The 24,858-nt window shown below is 31.7% G+C and overlaps 3 protein-coding genes across 5 annotated transcripts; 1 reads left to right on the top strand and 2 right to left on the bottom strand.

Annotated features, from left to right (window-relative positions):
* Positions 1 to 5,831: 5,831 nt before the first annotated feature.
* Positions 5,832 to 9,916, top strand: LOC120277930 (calcium-dependent protein kinase 28-like). The gene is made up of 7 exons (XM_039284801.1): positions 5,832 to 6,782; positions 7,898 to 8,041; positions 8,129 to 8,281; positions 8,401 to 8,516; positions 9,000 to 9,167; positions 9,258 to 9,482; positions 9,572 to 9,916. The coding sequence occupies exons 1-7, from the start codon at positions 6,230 to 6,232 to the stop codon at positions 9,716 to 9,718; spliced, it is 1,506 nt and encodes a 501-aa protein (XP_039140735.1). The 5' UTR covers positions 5,832 to 6,229; the 3' UTR covers positions 9,719 to 9,916.
* LOC120277932 (integrator complex subunit 3) lies at positions 9,831 to 11,872 on the bottom strand. 3 transcript variants are annotated; one of them, XM_039284805.1, is made up of 2 exons: positions 10,055 to 11,872; positions 9,831 to 9,922 (listed from the first exon to the last, which is right to left on the bottom strand). In XM_039284805.1, exons 1-2 carry the CDS (start codon positions 11,480 to 11,482, stop codon positions 9,914 to 9,916), a joined length of 1,437 nt encoding a protein of 478 aa, XP_039140739.1. In that variant the 5' UTR covers positions 11,483 to 11,872; the 3' UTR covers positions 9,831 to 9,913. The 3 variants fall into 3 exon arrangements, with proteins under 3 accessions (XP_039140739.1, XP_039140738.1, XP_039140740.1); XM_039284804.1 differs by lacking the exon at positions 9,831 to 9,922 and having other exon boundaries at positions 9,947 to 11,495; positions 11,779 to 11,872; XM_039284806.1 differs by lacking the exon at positions 9,831 to 9,922 and having other exon boundaries at positions 9,947 to 11,043; positions 11,779 to 11,872.
* Positions 11,873 to 12,771: 899 nt separating this feature from the next.
* On the bottom strand, positions 12,772 to 19,516 carry LOC120277931 (ammonium transporter 3 member 1-like). Its single transcript, XM_039284802.1, has 3 exons — positions 18,490 to 19,516; positions 16,056 to 16,341; positions 12,772 to 13,404 (listed from the first exon to the last, which is right to left on the bottom strand). Exons 1-3 carry the CDS (start codon positions 19,135 to 19,137, stop codon positions 12,884 to 12,886), a joined length of 1,455 nt encoding a protein of 484 aa, XP_039140736.1. The 5' UTR covers positions 19,138 to 19,516; the 3' UTR covers positions 12,772 to 12,883.
* Positions 19,517 to 24,858: the final 5,342 nt, after the last annotated feature.

Raw genomic sequence — 24,858 nt, 5'->3', positions numbered from 1 at the left:
TTTCATACTGTGATTATCTTTAATTTGTTCCTCTTGTTCATTCTTCTAGTAAATATATTGCCTATCTTTGCATCTTCTTGTGTGTTTTGCACTAGCTAATTAATTTGCTAGCTCCTTATCTCATTTAAGCCTTGGCTCTGGTCTTATATTTGATTTTGCTATTCTTCAATAAAATTTGTGGTTTTATCCATCAATTCATTTATTAGAATGAGTTCTATCTATATTGGTTATTGATATATATTAGATATATACCAATGAGAAAGCACACAAAAGAGCTTTTTGTCTAATTTTTGAAGTAAATGTGGATAAACCATCGATTTATTGAAATACTTATGAGACAACGATGCAGAATGAAAGCAAGATCAGAGCCCCTCACCGAAGTGAGTAAAGGCAAATATTACTAAAGCAGAGAGCGAAAGAACAATCATCGAAAAATAAACACCGGACCCGACGAAAGGCGCAGTGCGGAGCTATAGGTCCGTCCGGGATGAGAAGAAGGAGGATTACTCACATGCAATGTCGAGCGCCGAGTTGTCGGCTCGGTGGGAAACTCTTTCGGTAAGAAAGTTGAGTGAGTGACTGATTTTTACGTGAAGCATCGGTGTTGGGTTGCGAGATGGCATGCGAGTCGTGAGATAACCATGAGAGAAGCATGTTAGCAGATCTAAAGATGACAATGTAAGACGGTAAAGCTTTCGTCTAATCAAATTTGGCAGTAAACCATCAATATCTAATTATTCGAAAGAATTTATCTAGCAATTAATAGACATGACTTTGATTCATCTGGCCAGAAAAATGACCTCCCTCATCCTCAACTTACACAAAACTCATCTTAAACACAGCAATGCAACCCTTTCACTCAAAGAAAATATACTAGCTACATATTAATTTTTGATATATTATTGCCAAAATGTAGAGATAAACTAACAAAAATGTATGAAAATTCATGCCAATATTTAGTAGAAGTATTGCATATTATAAAAATAATTTATTATAGTAATATTATTATTATTGCCATCTACTTTATTGTGGTTGTTGGTCCATAGTTTCATTATCATCTTCATTCTCTATAAAATTCACAAAAATAATTTAATTATCATCTAATATTTCTTCATACATTTCCTTTTCCTTTCTTCTTATCGTTTTTGATAAAATTTCAAACCCTCCAAAAACATGGGACCGACCTACAACCACAAAACTCATTGCACAAGCACTAGGCAAGAAATTAGCTTTCCGATCATCCAATGAGGAATTGAAAAACTTATTAAAATGTTTTTTTCCTCAATGTATGACTTTGATTTGTGGTGCATTCTTATTCTTAGAATTGAAATTTTGTTGGGTCGGTTTGCATTTATTAGTCAAGAACATGACTCATAAAAAAGGAAAAAGAAAGATGAATAGCTTTGTTTGGTTGGTGATTGGCATGGCAATGATGGATCCCAAATTGAGAAGCTCTCTCATGAAGTCAAGATGATTGCTTGTCTCTATCCATTGTGTTAGTGCTCTTTGGATTCAATTTACTTTAGTACTTTGGTCTTGTTCATGCAAAATAGAGTCAAAGAAGACAAGTGTAAAACCAACTAAGTTCAAGCATCTTTAATTTTTTCCCAATTAATGTACTTTAATATATGTATTTTATTTTTCTTTTTTCTTTGAGAGATTATAGAAACATGTAAAGTTCGAAAATGGGCCAAAGGAATTTTTAGAAGTGGGCCGGAGAAAATTAAGTTTCAAAATTTTACTGATTTTGTTATTACAACGGTACAAGAAGTGGGCCGGTGGACCTTGCACGGGATTTATCTTTTCTTTTTTCTTTTGTCCTCAGTTGATATACTGATTCTATTGTTAGTAAATTATTTTTGTTTTTTACCCTTTTTTTTTCGTTTGTCCTCCATTGATATGTTGATTCCATTGTTAATTAGTAGAATCCTACATTGTTTTTGTTCTCCTATTTTGTATTTCGATCTTTTTGACTTTGATATTTTTGTATTTCCTTTTGCATCACTCCGTATTTTGTTTAGAATGACTCTCATAGTGATTAATTAATTACATAAAGTAGTTAATTATAAAAATATATAATTACTTATAAATGTCAATTATTATGAATTAAAATAAAAATGTTTTATATATTAATCAAATCAAAATATGATGAAGTTATTTGTGAATTCTTGTTACTATTTTTTTTTAGAAAATATCTATTAAATAATTAGTTTGATATTAAGAACATAACTAATTCATATATGAACCGAATAGAAATAACTACAATGTTCCTTTCAAAATTAAAGTGGATTAACTACAACTATGAAATATCAAGAAATAATAGAATTTTATAGGGAAAAAGCCATGGACTATTGTTGTTCTCCCTTATTTTCTTAATTTTTTATTATATTTTTAGAAAATAAATTATGATTTATTTATTTTTTTTTTTGATAAAAATGGATAAACCACAGATTTATTGAAAATGAAACATAGCGCACACACAGAACAGATAGAAAAGAAAGAACAGAAACTCTCACCAGAGGTGAGGCACAAGTACTTCTAGAAACATAACTAGAGGAACAAACAACGAGAAGATAAAACAGCTCTGAAGACGAAAGCCACCAACGGGGGGCACAGGTCAACAAAGCTGGGAGTGGAGAACTCTACTCCAGAGCAGGGTTAGGACCTGTATCGCCTGAATTGTTGGATCCCCTAGCGCTGATGAAGTTGATTGAGCGCTTGATTTTTTGAGTAGCCTCCGCCAGAGACTGTTGTTGGTTAACATCGGCCGCTGAAAACCAGAAAAGTAGCATATTAGCAATTTTAAACATTAGGTAATGCAGAAAATTGAAAAATGCGATTATTACGCTCAAGTCAAATATTCCAAATAATAGCTCTAACACAGAGGTCCCAAAGAGGTTGGCATTGAGGTTGAATGGGAGTAATCCAATAATGAAGTTATTAGAGAACTCTTTACTCCACCTATAATGCATAATATATATGTATATAAATTTTAATAGTGAATAAGAATTAATAAATGATATTCAAAATCCCTATTCTAACTATATAGTTCTCCATAGAATTTCCCATGACTAGGAAGTGGAATTGAGGAATTCTATGGGCTGGAACATGGCCTTCAACAGACAACAAGTGGTTTTATTAGTGTCTTGTTTGTCCTTCATTTTGGACCCTTGCTCTTTATATAATAATAATAATAAAAATAAAAATAACAAGAGCGTCTTCTTTCTAAAAATGATGCCTTCTTCACAGAATAATAACAAATTTCAACAGTACTCCAGTGACTTATGCTTCACAAGCAATGAATATTCTCACTTATTTTTATTATTATTTTTTCAAAAATTAGAACACCGTGAAAACTTGAAATGGTAAAATTAATGAAAATTATTGTTTATACTGGTGCACCTTCATACTTATTTATTTTTTGCTTTGTCATTTATCGACTTTGTCAAAAATATATATATATATATATATATATATATATATATATTATAAAAATATATTAAAATGCTAATTTCAAAATTTGAAGATTGTTTAAAATTAATAAGTCAAAGAAATCATGCTCAAGCAGGATAAACAAAAAAATAAAATAAAATTAGCTATTTATTTATTTATTCTCTCATTCATACTTTTTTTAAAATAAGAGGTTTCTCTGATAATGTCAAGGATAATTAAGTCATGCATCCATAATTATGTGAAAACTTAATTAATTTAAAATTTAATTTTTAATTTATTATTTTTAATTGATCCCTTTTCATTATGCTGGTTGAGAATAAAGGATTCCTTTAATATTTCTCCATTTATTGTGGTTATTTTGTTTTCCCTCATTTTTTTATTAGCAACAAATATGAATGCATTAATTTATGAATCGAGAATTTTTAAAGATGAAATGTATTTCTAATTAATGAACATAATGATTTTTTTTAAAATTAGTTTAATATATTTATGGAACAAGAAACTATCGATTACTAATTTCTCTATTAATGTTTTGATTAAAAAAAAAAAATCCATCTCCATGTTTCCAAGTTTCATCCATATATATCCATCAAACAAATATAGTGAAATATCTCAACAACCCCAAAAAGAAATCAGCGACTATTAGCTCATGTTTCCTTTTTAATCTTATTTTATTTGCATTTATATATTTATATATATATACATAAAAGGAATTAATTCATTTATTTTCAAGAAATAACAAAAGTCCTTTCAGAGCATGATTTTACAAAACCTTTTAAAAAAAAAAAATAATAATAATAATAAAAAGGACCAAGTCTAATTGAAGTTTGTACCCCACCGAAAGAGAGGACTCAAACTTTAATTTGATTGTTGACTCAATCCTTAGTCAGCCATCATGCTTAGTGCTTCCCCTGCTCCTCAAGAACACCTTAACTATCTTCATTACCCCCTCAATTATTATTTCTCTGAAAAACTAATTTGAAACTTTTACATATGTACCCTTATGAAAATTACACATATAATATCCTCATTTATATATATAACTAAATAGATTATATATATATATATATATATATGTATGTATTTTACATGGCATGTTTGGTTATAGATTAGTTATTATAATAATTATTTTTTGAATAAATTATTATTATTATTTTGACTAATAGGCGCTCTTATTTAACAGATTTTTAAAAGGACAAACAGATACGTAGATATATTAGTTACGATGGCTTACGAACTTCTTAAAAAATCCCCTGTCATGTAACTTAGAGGGATAAAATCACTATTTTTTTACAATGAACTGTATTAGACCCAAATATATATTGTATGAACAGTACTATATGAGAAAAGATTCAAATCTTTTCCCTCCCCTTTAGTACTCATGTGTTACACTATTGGGCTATTCAGTAATTGACTAATTATTGTTATTTATAAAATAAATATATATTTACATAATAATAATAATATTTTATTTTTGGGAAAAAAAAAAGATAAATCAAATACATAAGAAAAATAAAAGAAATATAAACAGACCCAATAGAGTGGAGCAGTAGACACAAGTCACACAACAAGTGAACAAGACACTCCACTCCACTGGAAGTGGAGATTAATGAAGGTATATTTTTTTATAATTAAAATATCTTGAAAATTGTGGTTGGGGTGATTACTTTTCATGTTAAAAGCAAGATTTTTATCTGAGTGACTGAGTCAGCTTGATTTTAAATTAATTAATGTTAATTAAAATCAAATTTTTATTTGGTCAATTAATATAGATGTTTGTTAATATTAATATTTTTGAAAACAAATTACAAATAATCATTAAATAATTAAATATTCTGAAAAAATTAATAGAATAAAATTTATAATGTTTGGTTCACCCTCTAGAGTATTTTTTTTGTTTACAAATTAACAGTGAATAACCACGAGTAAACCTCAACTTATTGAGGAATGTATATTTATATATATTATTTGAGGTTTTGACAAGGGTATACATGAAAATAAAATCCTTTGCTAATTAATATATATATATTTGAGAACTTTTTAAGTCATTAGGTTTAAAATTCAGGGATGTTCACAGTTAGATTACTATCTAGTGGTGGTTATGATCTATTTATAAACAGTTGTAAATGATATTAAGTAATATTTTATAATGTTATACAATAATAATATACAATAAATATGTACGGTATCAATAAAAACAATAGCGGTTAAATTATCATCCAATCACAGTAAATAAACATATATGATAAACAGTGATCTAAATGTATATATATAAATTAAAAGATTTTGCTGAAATAGTACAAAATAGAGTGATCCTCAGGAACATTGCACCACATCCTGTCATTTATTATTCCCATTCATATCTATCTGTGAATAATAAAAGAAAAATATTAATTACAATGAACCTTCAAAGCTTCTTCCTTTTTCCTCCAATGGCTGTGGCTATTCATCCCTTGGTCTCTCTTTGACCCAGTTCTCTTTATTCAATCAAATCATCTATCCCTCTTGTTCAGGTTTCCCATCTCTTCCTCTTTCTCTTTCAATCCCCAAAACCCCACCATTTCAATGCGAAAGCTTCATTCTTTATTGAGCTTTTTTGGTTGACTGTGAGAGAATTAATCCATAAATCCTTCCTCATCACCCAAAACCCCAAGAAAAATCCAATCTTTTTTCCGCACAGTGGAAAAGATTGAATCTTTGGAGCATTTGAAGCCCCAAAGATCTAATCTTTGGTCTCGAAAGATCCAATCTTGAGGAGGAATCGTTGAGAAAAGCAATGGAGCAGTCGTCTTCTTTACAGCCTCCTTCTTCATCTAAGCCCGCATCGGTGCTTCCCTACAAGACCCCCAACCTCCGGGACCATTACCGTGTGGGCAGGAAGCTAGGGCAAGGCCAGTTTGGTACCACCTATCTCTGTGTGGACAAAGCTGATGGCAAGGAGTATGCTTGCAAGTCTATCCCTAAGCGCAAGCTCTTGTGCAGAGAGGACTATGAGGATGTGTGGCGTGAGATCCAGATAATGCACCACCTATCGGAGCACGCTCACGTGGTCAGGATTAGAGGAGCTTATGAGGACACACTCTTTGTGCATTTGGTGATGGAATTGTGCGCTGGAGGGGAGTTGTTTGATAGGATCATTCAGAAGGGGCACTTCAGTGAGAGAAAGGCTGCTCAGCTTATTAAGACTATTGTTGGGGTTGTGGAGGCTTGCCATTCACTCGGCGTCATGCACCGGGATCTCAAGCCAGAGAATTTCTTGTTTTCTAGTGGTGATGAGGAAGCTGCTCTCAAGGCCACTGATTTTGGGCTCTCTGTTTTCTACAAGCCTGGTTTGGTTCTAAATCCTTCTTTGGCTTCATTATCTTTAATGCATTGCTAGTTTTAGTTTTAACTTTAGTTGATTGTACTTCAGTGGATACATTTTCTTCATTTACTTGTTGTTTATTCTTCTGTTTCTTGAGATGTAGGCATAATTGTGAATTCATGTTTGCTTCACTTTCTTTGAGAGTTTATTGAGAGTAGTTTCATGTTTATCGCTTGTGAATTAAAGAGTATTTATGTGTTTGTTAGCTTCAATGCATTGTGAGTTTTGATTATACTTCGGTGGATACGCTACTTGATTTTCTTGCAGTTCGTTCTTGTATTCTTGAGATGAAAAGGCAATATATTTTTCGCAACATTGTACCTTCATGTTTGTTTCTACTTTCTCATGGAGTTATTAGCAGTATTCATATGTTTGATACTTGTTAATGGGAAGTGTTGGTTGGGATTTAGTTTATTAAAGAGTATTTACATGTTTTTATCTTAACAGCTTTGTGAATTTTAGTTTTGTTAAGACTTCGGTAGGCACATTACCTTGATTTTCTTGCGGTTCATTCTTGTGTTCTTGAGATGGAAAGCTAGTATATATTTGGCATCATTCAGCATTCATGTTTACTTCTATTTTCTCATGTAGTTTATTGAGACTATTTACATGTTTATTTCTTACTAGTTAAGATTATCGGTATGCATTCCATTCATTACTCGTATTTACTTGCTTGCTATCTTCAATGAATAATGAGTTAGTTTGATTAGACTTCAGTAGATGCACTATCTTGATTTTGTAGTTCATTCTTCTATTTATTGTGATGGATCATAGTGCATTCATGTTGATTTGTACTTTTTTTTTCAAAGTTGATTAAAACTATTTACATGTTCATTGCTTATTAATTGTAGCCTTTATTATGTTGTCTGTAAACTCAGCCCACTATGTTATCTTCTGCCATGTGATCTTGTTTGATTTATTCTTTGTTTAGTTAATGAGGATCATTTAATCTCCTCATCTTGTTTTAATGAATTTTCATAATATTGGGTATAACATTCATGGAGTTCAACATGACTTCATGTCATATTTTATTAAAGCATGATTTGTTGGTATTGAGCGAAATGTGTTGGATAATTTTAGGGGATACCTTCTCTGATGTGGTTGGAAGTCCGTACTATGTCGCACCAGAGGTGCTGCGGAAGCTGTATGGTCCAGAAGCAGATGTATGGAGTGCTGGAGTCATCTTGTATATTTTGTTAAGTGGTGTTCCACCATTTTGGGCAGGTACTTCGTCGGATAGCAAATTAATTAATGCATGAAAATGTCTTCTCAAGTTGAATTGAGATTTTTTATATGAAAATGTCTATCTAGAAACGGAAGCCGGAATTTTCAGACAGATCTTGCAGGGGCGTTTGGACTTCGAGTCAGAACCTTGGCCATGCATTTCTGAAAGTGCGAAAGACCTGATACGCAGAATGCTTAATCGAGATCCAAAGAAAAGATTCACAGCTCATGAAGTTTTAAGTAAGTGTCTACATTGATATATTATGACTCATAAAAGTTTTAACATAGTAATTGAACCGATAAGATGACAGAGGTCCTTCCCGCAAACAATTTCTTTTTTTTTTTAATCTTTATGCCAGGCCACCCATGGATTGTCGATGACAGAGTAGCTCCTGATAAGCCTCTTGACTCTGCTGTTTTATCTCGACTGAAGCATTTCTCAGCTATGAACAAACTTAAAAAGATGGCACTGCGAGTAAGAGTGACCTCCTTGTGTTAGTTTTCTTCGCATATATACATGGCTCATAAATTGTTACAGTTAATTGGTATTGACACCTTGTAACTACATTTTAGTAAAAGGCTGATTCTTATTTATATTTGATATATGCTTGTTCATTTTTCTGATATACATGGTTATGCTACAACCACTTAGTTAATATTGTAAACATGAAAAGCAAGTTATATGTTGCATTTTATATAGCCTATAAACTCAGGGATTTATGAAAGTTTGTTAGTGTGCCATCACTGAAAAATTGTTTTGTGAGCAATATGGCTGATACTTTAACGAAGAAGTATTCGTTTCAACTGACAAGATCCAACTTTATTAATGATCTTTCTTTCTCCTTGTAATAGTAGCTCTCTTGTCATCGAATCTAAATATATTTGTGATTAATTTCATGTTATATGCTTCACTCCAAATACCTTGAGAATGCATTAACATCTCCGAATCTGCATACAGGTCATTGCAGAAAGTCTCTCAGAAGAAGAAATCGGTGGTTTGAAGGAGTTGTTCAAAATGATTGATACTGACAACAGCGGGACAATAACGTTTGACGAACTCAAAGATGGGCTGAGGAGAGTCGGGTCAGAATTGATGGAATCTGAAATCCAGGCACTAATGAATGCGGTAAACATTATGTCCAAACCTAACACGGTTTTGTTTCTTTGTTTTTGGTTCTTATGAAGGTCTTAATTTTATTGTTTGAAATGGTGACAGGCTGATATAGACAATAGTGGGACCATTGACTATGGTGAATTTCTCGCTGCGACCGTGCATCTTAACAAGTTGGAGAGAGAAGAAAATTTGATGTCGGCATTCTCCTTTTTTGATAAAGACGGGAGTGGTTATATAACAATCGATGAACTTTCCCAAGCATGCCGAGAATTTGGCCTGGATGACGTTCATCTTGAAGAAATGATCAAAGAAATTGATCAAGATAATGTGAGTCCCATGGTCATTCAAAATCAACAATACTGATTGTTTGCATTTGATCCATTTGCTTAATTTTCGTTTCTGCATTTCATTTACAGGATGGTCAAATAGATTACAATGAGTTTGCAGCAATGATGCGAAAGGGCAATGCAGGAGGAGGTGGAATTGGAAGAAGAACAATGAGAAACACTTTGAATACCAACTTAGGTGATGCTCTGAGGATTACAAACAACACATTGCCGTAGCTGGAGCTTGAGATTTGGTTTTTTCTTTGTGAGCTGAAAATGATATTTGAGTTTTTGATGCAATCTGTTTTGAATAGACTTAACAATACCTGCTGGTAATGTTCAATTATGTGGCCAAAGAACAATGGCTTAGCAATGAACGCATAGTATTGCTTAGATTGATCAATTGAATGTCATGTCCTCTGTAAATTTTCTTCACAATACCTGTTTTGTGTGGAAGATGAAGACTCAGAAAATTGAAGTTCTAAAATATTTGGCAGTAAACATCAAGAATGCTTCAAATTGATTTGATACAACAATCTTCATATAAACTAGGGGAAATTATCACTTTCCTACCTCTCCTTCAGTAATAACTTGAGGGGCAAACGAGTTCAATGTTGATTTAGGAGCTATAAAGATAGCAAGTCTCTGATGGATTGGCGGAGCGAGCAAACAGCAAGAAGTCAGAGGTTCGAATGAGTGAACAACACCTTTCTGAAGCAGTAAACTGAAAGATGTCGAAACACACCGAGCAATCATTTCTCTCCTATTAAAATCATAGTTGTCCACTAACAAGAACAGAAAGTCAAGCAGGGTGTGAGTAATGTCGACATACTTTGGCACAGAGTTCAGAATCAAAAGAATTGCAGGCTCTATGTTCATGATATTATCATGCTTCTCATCATAAAACAGCCAATCAAAGAACAATGCGAGCTTTAGATTTGCCTGGAAGTAGTTTCTCCTGCAGCATTTCAAAAGCCAACCAATTATTGCCCACCTTGGTATGACACTAGATTGAATGATCTCATTTGAAGGATGGTGAGCACAACATATAAACCGAACAATGTCGACCATGACAGTCTCACTACCCGGCAGAGAAAAGTGTTTCTTAGCAAACCAAACTTGGTATCTCTTCTGACTCCCCCATTTGACAAAGGAAAGCAAAAATCTCAACTCGGTTTCCATCTCAGGGTTGATCCTCAGCAAGAAATAATGCTTCGGGGTCCTCACACAATATAATTGTGAGATATCAGAAAAACCCGAAACTCGAAACACATCAGGATTGAACAGCAAATCCTTCCACAATTCTTTTAACTCAGGAATGTAAACCACATCTTGCAAAAGCCGAACAAGGTCACGACCAATTTTTAAACACAAACCAAAACACTCTCTCAACACTCTGACACAGAAATCAATCTCCATCCGCTTCAATGCTTCTAGCTTCACACCTCCTGCAAGCCTATAGTGATCGGCCAACAACCGAAGATATGCAAACAATGCACTTGTGAGCACCAATGGATCATTAGACAACCATTCCCATTTATCCAAGAACATCTTAAGAAGCTCTGCACACAACCATAAATTTGGTTCAGAGAAATCACCGCCAATTATCCATCTCAATAACAACACCAACAAAGCCTCAATCTTTACAGCAGAAACATCGACTAACTTGGAAGTCAACCATAAAAGCTGAGTTCTTGGAGTGCCAAGAAGCCTAGGGAAAGAATCATTCACTAACTTGATCAAGGTGGAGGTGAAGAAACAATATCCATCAGTGACAATGGCATGGAGGTGAGTAAGATGAGTTTTAGCTAATTGGGGTTGAGTTAGAATTCCATAAACTATAGCAAGATTGAGTTGTGAGTACTCTGAAGGATTGGGAATTTTCAATGAGAAAGGGGGCTTCAATTGGCTTTGAAGAAGAACAAAGGCTTCTCTGAGAGATATTCCAAGTGGATTCTCGCATTCAAAGGGCTTGCATTGGAGCAATTGAGGAAGCTCCATACCAATTTCATGGCTTCAAAAAAAATCAAAAATTGGGAAAAAAGATGAAATTTTGAACTGCTATAAAGATTAAAACTGGTCTACAATTGCAGCAAGAACAAAAAAGATGGGATTTTGCTTGTAAAACATGAAAAATTATTGGACTATATTCAACTTTCTTCTGGAACGAATTCAGGAGGGTTTTGCATCTGATTATTGGATGATAGCAATCATAAGCGAAAGAAAATTTAGGGCTTTGATGATGAAATTAGAAATTAATGAATATGAACAAGATTATAGAGCAAGATCGATTGCACCTTGGAGTTTTCTGATTCCATAAGACGAAGAGCTTGGAGAACAATTAGGGTTTTGAAGGGAGAGAGACCGAACAATGACGCACAGTGAGTGCCCTGGTAATTTTGGTTTAATTTTATTATTATTATTATTATTATTATTATTATTATTATTATTATTATTTGACATAGGGCGTGCCTGAAGAGAAGTTAGAGACATGCGGTTCTAATAGAAAAAAAAAACTCATTAGCAAAAAAATTACTCTTTTATAAAATAAATATAAAAATTATATTTAAAATAATATGGAAAGTGGAATGCCACACTAACTAAATAGATAAATATTGGAGATTAAAGAATTACAATTTTATTTGAAAATTTTAATTTATTTTTGTTAATAAATATGGAGAAATTACAACCTCAACTATTATTGTGAGAGGAAATCACTGGCTAAAGGTGGTTTGAATTTGATTAACATAACCTTATTTACAAAAAAAAACTGTATATATATATATATACACAAATTGGGAAAGATTTATTTTTTATATAACTCCTGGTATTTTACCTTTAACTGTTTTAAATTATTCTTAGAAAATCAGTACTCCTAATAATTTACCCTCAACTGTTTTAAATTTCATGACTCTTAGAAAAAACCATAAAATAATCTTATTCATATAAATAAGAATTTTATTTTATTTTTAATTATTTTTAAATAAAAAAATTAATTTCACTGTATTAAGTTTCATCGTGTGTGTATATATAGCACCAATGCTTATTAGAATAGAGTAATGCTGAATGTGCGTAAATGCTCACCCGAATTGGTGACCTGAATTCTAATCTTAGAGCTGAGGATGTTAACCCTGAAAATAAGGATGCTAACCCAAAACTGGGGTTAGTATTCGGGTCACCAATTCGGGTGAGCATTCAGGTACCTAAAACACTACTCAACTCTTTTGACGAAAAATTTTAACTCAAAACACACCCAATGAAACGAATGAATGAATGACAAAAAACCAAACACATAACTCCATTATCAACCTTATCCAATCCAATCCAATCAAACAAACACAATACCATGCACATGCATGCATGCAAGTCTCAATATATATATATATATATATATATATATTTCTAAACATTCAAAGTAACACCACTAGGCACTTTATTATGCTGTGTATCATCAGAGTACCAACCATGCTTTGTGGAATCATACTTCTCCCCATCACCCCACAATGCATAAGCCTCCTCCCCATGCACAGCATCATCCCCAATTGTCAACATCTCCTCCGGCATTCTCAACGGCACCACCACCTTAATCACAACACAAATCACCGAAGTCACTACAAGGTTCCACCCAATAATAAACAAAGCTCCGGCGATCTGTTTCCCAAACTGAGCACCACCGGAGCCACCGTAGACTCCACCACGTGAGTTGGTGACTGGGAGGAAGAGAGAGCATAGAGTTGGCTCGGCAAAGAGACCGGTGAGTGCGCCGCCGAGGAAACCGGCTACGGCGTGCGTGTGGAAGACGCCGAGAGTGTCGTCGACCTTTTGAAGCAAGGAGGAGCGTTTGTGGACGATCATCATGGTGAACCATGGAATGCTGCCGGAGAGAATGCCCATCACTATTGCTGCCCATCCTTGTACTAATCCTGTTTTAATTAATTAATTCCCATGTTAATTATTAAGCAGTTGTTAATTAATTTGTTGAAGCTTTGGATTATGAAGTGGTATTTCATATCATTTTTGTTAATTAATGTGACTAGCTTTAATTTTATGTAGTTTGGATTCAAAATGAATAATAAAGCAATCTTTAATTTTAAAAATAAATGAGACGAGCACTACAATAACAGCTCAATAGTTCAGTTCTGGACTCCCATGGGAAGGAAGTGTGTTGTCTTTGTTAAATAATAATAATAATAATAATATAAATTATTTTTATTAATATTATTATTATTATTATTTTAGAATAAGAGATATTAGTTTGTTTTCACAGGAAATGTTTATTCTTTGGTATTCATGTTATAAACGATAAGTTTCACTGGTTTAAAATAATTAAAATTAATATATTTATATATATATATATATATATATATATATATATATATATATATATATATATATATATATAAAGTAAACAACTTATGTAAGAGCATGTACATGTTTGAAATTAATATTTCAACATGTTTTTATTCTTATTTTGCATAAGTGTTTCTTTGGTAAAAACACAAAAATCCCATGCAGAGATTGATGCTAATAGACTAAGAATTTATTATATATATATATATATATATATATATATATATATATATATATATATATATATATATATATTGAGAAGTAAAATGCTTGATTGAAAAATTTTGAAACCTATGATAATAATATGAAAAGCGTACTCACTAACAAATCCCTATAAAATGCTCTTTATAGTCTAACTTGAAACCCTTAATAATAATGATTTATCTTAAATGTGCTCTTACCTTCTCTTCATTCCCTTTAATTTGGATAAAAAAAATTAATTGACTTTGGTCATAATTAAAATTAAATCTATACATAAGCAAATAACATATTAATATATTTGCAAGAATGCTAGTAAAACAATTACAAAATATTGATAAATGACTAAAACTAAAAGGAGAATTGGTTATAAATCCCTCAAAAATTCTATAATTGCATATTTACCCTCAGAAAAAACATAATTGTATATATACCCTTGAAAAATATAGGTAGTTGCTGATATGCCCCTACCATTAGATTCTGGTAATCAAATTTGATTAACTATGGTCATAACTTGGATTAAGATATACAAAAGGTCAAAAATAACCCTTGTACAACTTAAAAAAACTTTTCAAGGGTATATATGCAATGATATAATGGTAATTTTATATATTTGTTATTTGTTAATGGATGGTTTTTCAATTAATTTGAACCCAAAGGGTATATACGCAATTATGTATATTATTAAGGGTATGTATGCAATTAACTTTTATTCAGGGACAAATATGCAATTTCAAAATTTTTTAAGGGTACACATGCAAAAGCCCCAAAACTAAAATGGTTAGACTTAGAAGTGCACGTGGTTTTATGTCCCTAAATACATATACATATATATATATATATTAAACGATAAAGCTAGATCTAATATATACTCACCACTAGAGAGATAAAAAGATAATAATGCTAGTGGTGCGACCACTTACATAAGAAAGTTATGCAAGGGTTGAAAATTCAACCATTAATATTATCTTTGAACAAGAGAAACAATGATGAAGATGAAGTTGGTGGCAGACTTTGAATGAATAAGAACACATTAATTAGTTCTACATATCATATATGTGTGGCATTGTATATATTCAAATCAAGAGTAATTAATCACTTTTGCTTGTTTCTTGTGACTAAATTGCATCACTTTTTTTTTAAAATTATTCGTGATATAAATTGAATAGTTTTATAAATATATAGTGGTAGATAAAAGTCAAAAGTAAAAAAATTATTTAATAATTCAATGGTTCCCAATAGGTTTACATTCCAAGAACCATTGAATTATTAAATAAAAAGACTCGTGGCCTACCTAGTCAACCTTTTCGTCCTTGCACACACTTTACAAGATTCCATAATTTTATTGAAGATGAACAAATACAAATTTTTTTTTTAAAAAAAAAAATCTAGATCCTAATAATATCCATTAAGGGGCTGTTTGTTTGGCCGAATTTGAAAATACTTGGATTTAAAAATCTTTGGATTTGAGAAATCCTTTGTTTGTTTTAATGGATTTCAATCTTCTTTGTATTTTCAAATCCAAAAGTCATGGGATTATGGAATTTGGTCAAAATGACCGAATTTCAAAATCTCATTCAGTGAATCCCATCTACTAATTAATATACTAATTATATTAATTACTTAATATTAATTACACTATAATTATATGTATTAATATTTCAAACTATAATTTTAACTATTCCCATTGTTTTATACTCTTTATAATGCGTTTTATTAAAAAAACCTTTGCAAGCAATACCAATCGAAACTGATTGGGGTTTAGTTTGATTTATTAAAGAATAAATTTGAAATCTTGATTTTTGTTAAACATAAATCAACTAAAAAATTTCTCTATTTTTATCGTTTAGTTATATAAAAAAAAATTCTACTATCGGATTAAATTATTTTTGTATTCAGTTCAATGTAGAATAAAATTCTCTTAAAATTTACTAAAACTAAACTGTAAACACCCTTAACTACAAAGAAAAATAGTAATTAAATAATACAGTAAATTAAATATAGAAATAAAAAATGATATAAATACCTGCACCGGGAGTGATACAAACAAGACCAGTAATCATCCCTTGAACTGCACCAATGACAGAGGGTTTTTTGAAGAAGAAAACATCAAGAGAAGTCCAAACAAGTAGACTAGTTGCAGCACAAATGTTAGTGTTGAGGACTGCCATGGAAGAGTCTATGTTGGCTGCATAAGGGTCACCACCATTGAACCCTGCCCATCCCATCCATAGTAATCCTGCTCCAGCAAGCATTAGTAATACATTGTTTGGTGGAAACCTCTCCCTGTCCTTTGTTGATCTCGGACCAACCTTTTTTTTTTATCAAAATAAATAAATAATAATTAAAAATTAAAAATTAAAAAATTCCAAAAAAAAAAAGGATAAATGTATTAAGAAAGAAGTAGCAAAATTATGAAGAAAAAAAAAAGACGGAATAACAGCCAAACAAAAGAACAGGGACGCAGCTGCAAGAGTCCAAGACCCGCCATGAAACGGACCCCAAAAAGATACTTAAATTTTTCTAAATTTAAAAAATTTTAAATAGTCTCAAATAAGATAAAATAAAATAAAGTTGTAGAAGTGTTTTTTTTTTTAAAGTAAATTTATTAAAATTTAAAAAATATTATAACGAGGAAATTAAAAAAAAGAAGAAAATGTCACTTTTCTCATAAAGTATAAATAAATATGTAGAGTAGAAGAAAATCAGACCATTTCAATTATTTTCCGACGTGAAAGCAAATTAATGTGTCTTTAATTGAAATTAAATTATATTAGAGTAAAAGTCTTCTAGAGTTATCGTTGGTGTGATGCACATAGTTAAAAAGACTAGTTAAAGCATGATGCGGACCCATGGAAAACTTATTCAAGATGAGTTTTATAAATAAATAATGTTTGAAAATTTATTTAAGGATATGATGATAGTAGATTTAATTTATATGTTTATAGGTGCATGAAATATCAAGGTTTTCTTAAGGTAATCATAGAAAAGTAAGTATTCTAAGATAATAAAGTAAAATTAAAAAAATAAAACTAATTAATGAACAAAAATATCATATCATTCATTCTCTTATCTTAGGAAATAAAATTCTTTACTTTCAATAAAACCTTATCATGAAAATGAAAAAGAAAAAGAAAAGGGGAATAAAAGACAAAAATGAACGGTGACTTAGTCATTAAAGTCAACGTCAAGCATGTGAACTTGAACTAATGCAAAGAAATAAATAAAGGAGTAGGAAAACAAGTTCTATTCACACTCATGAATAACGCCATAATGAAGATCATGTGAGAAAGAAAAGGAAAATGCAAGACCCGTTCATATCATTAATGATACCATGTTATTAAGAAAATCATGAGCAACTATATCTTGTCTAAATTTTGTTAATTATATTAAATCATTGAATTTAGCTAGTTATTATATAAAAAAAAAATTATATGGAGACATGACATCAGTCTGTAAAGTTAAAAGACTTGGTTAAATTTGGTCCATAGACTCCATACACTTGAACAAATCTCTAAATACCTTATTAGAGGAGGAATTATTCTTGAAAGTCGGTTTAAAAATACTATGAAAAATAATTATTTCAATTTTTTTTTTCTTCAATTTTTTCACTTGAAACCATAAAATTTCAATCTTTGGCTAATATTGACTTCTTAATTTATTGACATTAGATTTTTTTTAAATAAAATATTTATATCATGTCAAAAAAATTGGACTTGAAACTCAGTTCATTCAGAATGAGAAGGTACATAAGTGTATTGAAGAATAAAGGTCAAAATATTAAAATGGTCTCTCTATTTTGTGTTTTTTGCCTTTTTAGTCTCTCTAATATAAAATCCGTCTTTTTGATCTTTGTATTTGCACATTTATATCCTTTTGATCTCTCTAATTGACGAATTTGCCATTTTGGTCATTCCAGCTAATGAACTGGAGGGACCAAAAAAGATAAAAACTTATAAATACGAGGATCAAAATGACGGATTTTACAGGTTAAAAGACAAAAATATATAAATATGAGACAAAAATATACAAATACGGGACCAAAATGACGAATTTTATATTAGAGGGACTAAAAGGACAGAAAACACAAAATAGAGAGATCATCTTGATATTTAAACCGAGAATAAACTCCAAACTGTTGTATGTCTTAACGTGTAGCTTATTGCATGTTCCAATTTAAATAAAAAAAAAATTCAACCTTTCAATCAAGAGAAAATACAACAAAACTATTTGTTTGGAAAAAAAATGCTCTTCTAGAAAGGAAAGTGATTGTTTTATAAAACTACTTTAGTCTTGAGATCAAATATACTTACTTTATAAACAAGAAAAGACTTACATATATATTTTTTAATATAAACTTTAAAAACCTCTAAAACTAAATTAAGAAAATAAGCAAGCAAAGAAGAAGAAGATGAAGAAGAAGAAGAAGAAGAAGAAGAAGTGGTAAAAAACAGAATTACCCAATAAGCAGCAGTGAAACCACCAACACCAGAGGAGAGATGAATAACATAACCTCCAGAATAATCAATAACACCCCAATGAAACAAGAAGCCTCCTCCCCACAAGCTAAAAGCCCCAACAGTATAAGAGAAGGTGAGCCAAAGAGGAACAAACAACATCCAAGCTTTGATGTTCATCCTCCCAAGCAATGAACCAGCAAGAAGTATAACAGTTATGCAAGCAAACACACACTGAAAGTAAACCATAGAAGCCATAGGATAATAAGGTTCAATCATGGCAGTCTCTATAGAACCATTATGGTAGTAGTGAGTGGTGGCAGGGAGAGCAGCCTGTTTTATGAGGAACTTCTGGCCAAGAGCTGGTTTGGCTTTGCCCCAAAGAGGGAGGAGTTTGTCACCAAAGGACATGTTGTAGGCCCAGATGACCCAGCAGAGGAGGACAGCAGCGAAGGCATAGAGGGCCATGAAGGCTGAGTTCACTGCCCATTTCTTTTTGACGATGGAGCCGTAGAGGATGACGAGGCCGGGGACTGACTGGAGGCCGACGAGGGTGGCAGAGATCATTTGCCATGCGTTGTCACCTTTGTTTAGCCAGTCTGTAACTGCTGCTGAGGTGTTGTTTTGGTAGGCTAATGGCACTGTTGTCATCTTTTTGCTACTTGTTGTATTTGTGTCTTTGTGTGTATCAGGGTTTGTGTCTTATTGTTGTGAGGGGTTGTTGATGATGATGATATATATAAAGAGAGTTTGTGATTTGGTTTTTTGTTGACTTTGGAGTATGTTTACTTGGAAGTCATAAAGGGAAGTAGCTAAGAAGATGAAGGTTTGTTTGTAGGTATATCTCTCTTTCTCTTTAGTGGAATTATAAGGTCACAAAAGCAAATGGATGCATGTACGTAATTCGTCTCTATATTGGTTGAAGGAAGGAAGAAGATGAAGGTTTGTAAGTTATGTAAAGAACTATCTTACTCTCTAGCTCTGGTCACAAAAGTTAATGGATTCCTCTCTCTATATATATATTGGTTGAAGAAATGAAGGGAGAAGAAGGCCGTTGTAGCTCATAAATAGATATCTCTCCTTATTTATATATAAGTGTGGGCTTGGATCACAAATTAAGCTAATGGTGATCACCATGGGTTGAAGAAAGAAATAAGAGAAGTTTTAGTTAGGCCATATAATTAATATAATTAAGGAGTTATCTCTTGTTTAATTTTCTCTCCTTCTAGATGTAGTATATAGTTGAATGAAAGTAGAAGTTTATATATAGAGAGAGATATAGATTTTTAAATGATTAGAAGGAATTTTAAGAGATATGAATTAATGAGGGAAAAAGAGGTGAGGAGAAGGTGTAAGTCAATGAGAAGGTAAGAGAAGGAAAGCTTAAATAGAGCTAGAAGAGGTTGGTTTGTATAGAATATACTTCTTTGTATTTTAGTAAAGGGGATCTAGAAGTAGGATGGAGATTCTTAGAAATGAGAATCTTTTTTCTTAAAGTGTGAGAATCATGGATCCCACTTAGCTGTCTCTTATTAATATTGGAGGTTCATGCATATGGACAGTTGTCCCCTAGTGTTTTTTTCCTCTATTTACTTGTAGTTTACTGAACTAATTACGTCAAAGTATTAATGATGGTTATCATGTTAGTTAATTATTTACATATATATATATATATATATATATATATATACTAATGGAATTGCTAATGACTTCGTTGCTTTTAACTATTATTAAGGATGCTAATTTTTTTTAAGAGAATCAAGAAAGAATGACAAGTTATCATTCTTTCAATCTTTTTCTTTAATTCTAGATTCAATGTTTGGATTTTAATGAAGAGAGAATGACATACAAAACAGGAGCTTCAACAGATTAAGAGGAGTTGAAAAGATATATATATATATATATATTTTCTGTTTTTAATTGTGTTTAATTGTGTCATTAGTGGCGTATAGTGTTTGTTTCATTGCAGCATCTTCTTGACTAAGGACTAGCTTTAAGTAATATTATTATCCCTTAATCCTACATTAATTAAGTCTTAAACTTCAGTTGTTAACATGGATTAGTTTAGGTGATGGATGAACATAATTATAAAATAGGTGAGGGAAGAGAAGAAGCAAGAATGAATAATAAAGAAGTAATACATAATTAAACTAGTCAAATTTATTTCTCTAATCTAATATCTAAGAGAAGTATTTGATTATTTCTCTAATCTAATATGAGAAGTATTTGTTACAAGTTCAGATTGGAAGCATCAATATAAAACACAATTTAATTTTAATAAAATTATTTATCACCCTATCTAACAATCCATATGATTCACTAGAGTCCATGGACACATCCCCATGACTATTGACTAGATATAGTTGTTAGAGTTGTTACTATATGATTTTTCTCCAATCTTTTTTAAATGTGGAGAGGCACCATGTTATCTTTGTCTTTATATTTTGTTGTTGTTCTATGTTATTTTTCCACATCTAGTGTTTTTATTTTGGTTTTTTACTCTGTTTTTATGTATAATTATTTCTCTACTTTTATCCACCTTTAAAAAATAAAAAATAAATGAATAATAAAATATTTATTTTATTGTTTGAGGAGAAACAATTATAACAAGCTTAAAAAAATTTTATTTAGGTGATGTTGGTCTTTCACAAAATTTATAAGTCACATTACCACATATTGTTATTTTGATGTGTGGAAAGGTAGTTTTAGTTTGATTTTAAATTAATTATTAATTTTTGAATAATATATTTCACGTTCTAGCTGTTGTTCGCATTAAAAATTTTGAGTGGGACTTCTTGGAATTGTTGTTAAATTTTTCTTTGATGAATGTTCTTACAATAAAAAAGAATGTGATTGATATAATTATAATAAAAAAAACACAGAAAAGCTACTAAACTCGTCATAAATTTCCAACCGTAAAAAAAAAAACTTTTACTTTCCAAACACCCAATAAATTTTTTTTTCAAGTATATAAACAGATTTTATAGGTAGTGTTTGGCTTATTGTATTTGAAGTTATATTGTAACTTTAAATACTACATTCAAAAATCCTTTGTTTAATTAGAGGAATTTTAAAATATCAAGGTAAAACTAATGACTCCCATGGATGTATTTGGACTTATGTCCAAATTGGCATAAACCGAAATCCAGAGAGTTGAAAATCCTTTGATAATGTATACGTATACATATGCATATACATATTCATATATTTGCATATATATATATATATATATATATATATGAATACATAAACATAAACATTTACATTTACATATATACACACATACAGACAAAGCATGAAACTGAGGACATAATTTCTTCAACATCGGTAAGGATGGATAACCAAAACGACAATGAGCTTCAAAGGGGTGAGGACATTGGAACAAGCAATGGATCTCGGAAGTTTTGTATCCAGAATGTAGAGGCCTCTAGATTCATGTCTCTTACTAATAATCTTCTTCATCAAAAGATCCTGAAAGATGCAGTAATCAAGAAAGAATGAGACAAAGCAGTTCAAGGCATGGGTAATTTAAATACTACATTCAAAAATTCTTTGTTTAATTTGAGGAATTTTAGAATATCAATGTAAAACCAATTACTCCCACGGATATATTTGGAATTATGTCCAAATTGGCGTAAGTCAAAATTCCGGGAGTTGAAAATTATTTGGTAATATATATATATATATATATATATACATATGCACATATTCATATATTTGCATATCTATAGATATATATGCACACACATATAAACATACATATATGTATGCATATGTATATGTACGCATATACAGTCACATATACATATGCATATATATACTCATACAGATAGCATGAAACTGAGGACATAATTTCTTCAACATCGGTAAGGATGGATAACCAAAACGACAATGAGCTTCAAAGGGGTGAGGACACTGGAACAAGCAATGGATCTCGACAGTTTTGTATCCAGAATGTAGAGGCCTCTAGATTCATGTCCCTTACCAATAATCTTCTTCATCAAAAGATCCTTAAAGATGCAATGATTAGGAAAGAATGAGACAAAGTAGTTCAAGGCACGGGTAATTTTGCTAACATACATGAGATTAAAAGAAAATTTAGGTAGATTAAGAACAAATGATAATGATAATGAATGAGTTAGATCAACAATGGCAGTACCAAGAACACAAGAACTAGATCCATCTGCCAAAGTGACATTAGCTGGAGATGTGTGAGGTTCAAAATTGGATAGGTGTGTAGGATTACCTGTCATACGATCTATGGCACCAATGTTAATGACCCATTTGGTCGAAGAAGAGATAAGACATGTACTTGGATTACCTGACTCAACGATTGCAGAGATAGATTGAGATGAAGACTTTAAATTCTCTTGATATTGAAGGAATTTTGCATATTTATCCACAGAGATTGCACATGTGTTGTCAGAGGAACTTGAGATGGTATTAGTGGCTGCAACATGAGCTTAGTGAAATTTCTTATTCCGTGACTTCTGTTGTAATTTTCTACAATGTTGCTTTGTATGTCCTATCTCATGACAGTGAAAACAAACAATTCCCCCTGAGTCCAGATTCTTGCCTTGAGTGCTTCCACTTCTGTTATTGTTCTTGGTATAAGCTTGTCCTGTTTTTGATCCACGACTAACAAGTGCACTATTAGTTTGAATGACAGAAGTGATAGATGGATTATTATCAACCCGCAGTATCCTGCTAAAAAAACATGTAAGGAGGGAATTTCTGCTCTAGATAAAATCTAGGACTTAGCAAACTCAAATTTAGAGTCAAGTCCGGCTAAAAAACTCATGATAGCCATCTTTTCCCGTTGAGCCTGCTGAACTTTCACATCAGGGTTAAAGGGCAACAAAACATTTAGTTCCTCGTATGTTTTCTTGAAGTGCATGAAATATGCCATTAATGATGTCACGCCCCAAACCAAGCCCGGCTCGCCAAACCCGGTGCGCCAACAAACGGCCACACACCCACAAGGCCAAGACCCAGTAGGCATGCAAGGCCTCAAAAATGATTTCTCTTGTTGTTCAGCCTGATAAAATTCCTTACAAACATCATATATCCGTGATATTCTCTTTACCCGAATACAAAAACTCTAAATACTCCATTAAAAACTTAACGGATTCACAATGACTACTAAGTGAAAGTACCTCACTTTTAATGGAGTTTCTGATTTGCAAAATCAATCGAGCATTATCCCGCAACCAAACTATCTTTTTGTCATCATCAAAATTGGTGGATCTTTCGTCAAATGGTCATCCTTGGATATATTCCTTAAATAAATTTTGATGGTATTGTTCCACTCCAAATAATTAGAGCCATTTAACTTCTGATTTGTAACTCGAGACAACACAGATATAACATTTGTTACCACCACATTCTTCGACTCTTCACCCATATTGGCACAACACATACCAAGTAGATCAGCCCTACCCACTACAAACGTGACACCAACAGCCACAAAAAAAAATCTTCATGGCAAGCAAGCCCAAGAATGCCGTTCAGTAAGTAACTCTCTCAAAACTGAGAAAACAGATCAGAAAGGATCCAAACACAGAGAAGAAAACCAGGACACCAACTGTCGCCGGAAGTTGACACACGCGTAGATGAGGACCGGTCACTGGAAACCCAGACCAAAAACAAAAACAAGAACCCTAAAGCTCTGGCACTATGTTACAAGAGAAAAGAATGACAATCTGTATATGTCTCATTGATGAACTAAAACCAAACATATATAGGTGATATTTAGCTTTAAACTTGGTAGCTCTAAAATTGGAAAGATTACAAAGAATAAAATATATCTCTAAGATTATGCCTAAGAATCAGCTATAAATATCTCTAAGATTATGTCTAAGAATAAGTAATTTACAGCTACTTATAACGAATTAAAAGAAAAATTAGAATTCTCCCAAAACAAAAATTTATACAATAGTTATATGCTTCTATTTAATAAGCTCATAAGCTTGATGGAGATGAAGTAAAAAGTATAAAACAATGATAATATTGGAGTTTTTCTGAACTATAGATTAAAACCGATTCAACAAGGTACTTAAGCACCTTCGAAGGATAGTAACTCTTTTATTTGCCGATTGAGAAGTTGAGGAATGTGTAAGTCCTTTTACCAATAAAATTTACTCATTTATCTATGTTGAAATTATAAAGAGAAAGAAAAATCTAGGTAGCTATTCATGCATGCCTCTTCCATCCATATGATGCAGGAAAATAAGCTAAGAGACCATGACACATCTCTCATATTAAAAATGGGCCATCAAAATTAAAGGAAGACAAAAACAATTTCACATTAACTCACGGTGCACAAGCAATCACAGAATAGACAAATCAAATGCATCCAAATAAACAACTAGA

This window comes from Dioscorea cayenensis, chromosome 15, assembly GCF_009730915.1.
Source record: "Dioscorea cayenensis subsp. rotundata cultivar TDr96_F1 chromosome 15, TDr96_F1_v2_PseudoChromosome.rev07_lg8_w22 25.fasta, whole genome shotgun sequence".
In the NCBI taxonomy this organism is placed as follows: Eukaryota; Viridiplantae; Streptophyta; class Magnoliopsida; order Dioscoreales; family Dioscoreaceae; genus Dioscorea; species Dioscorea cayenensis.
This window is presented reverse-complemented; position numbering and strand designations above follow the sequence as displayed.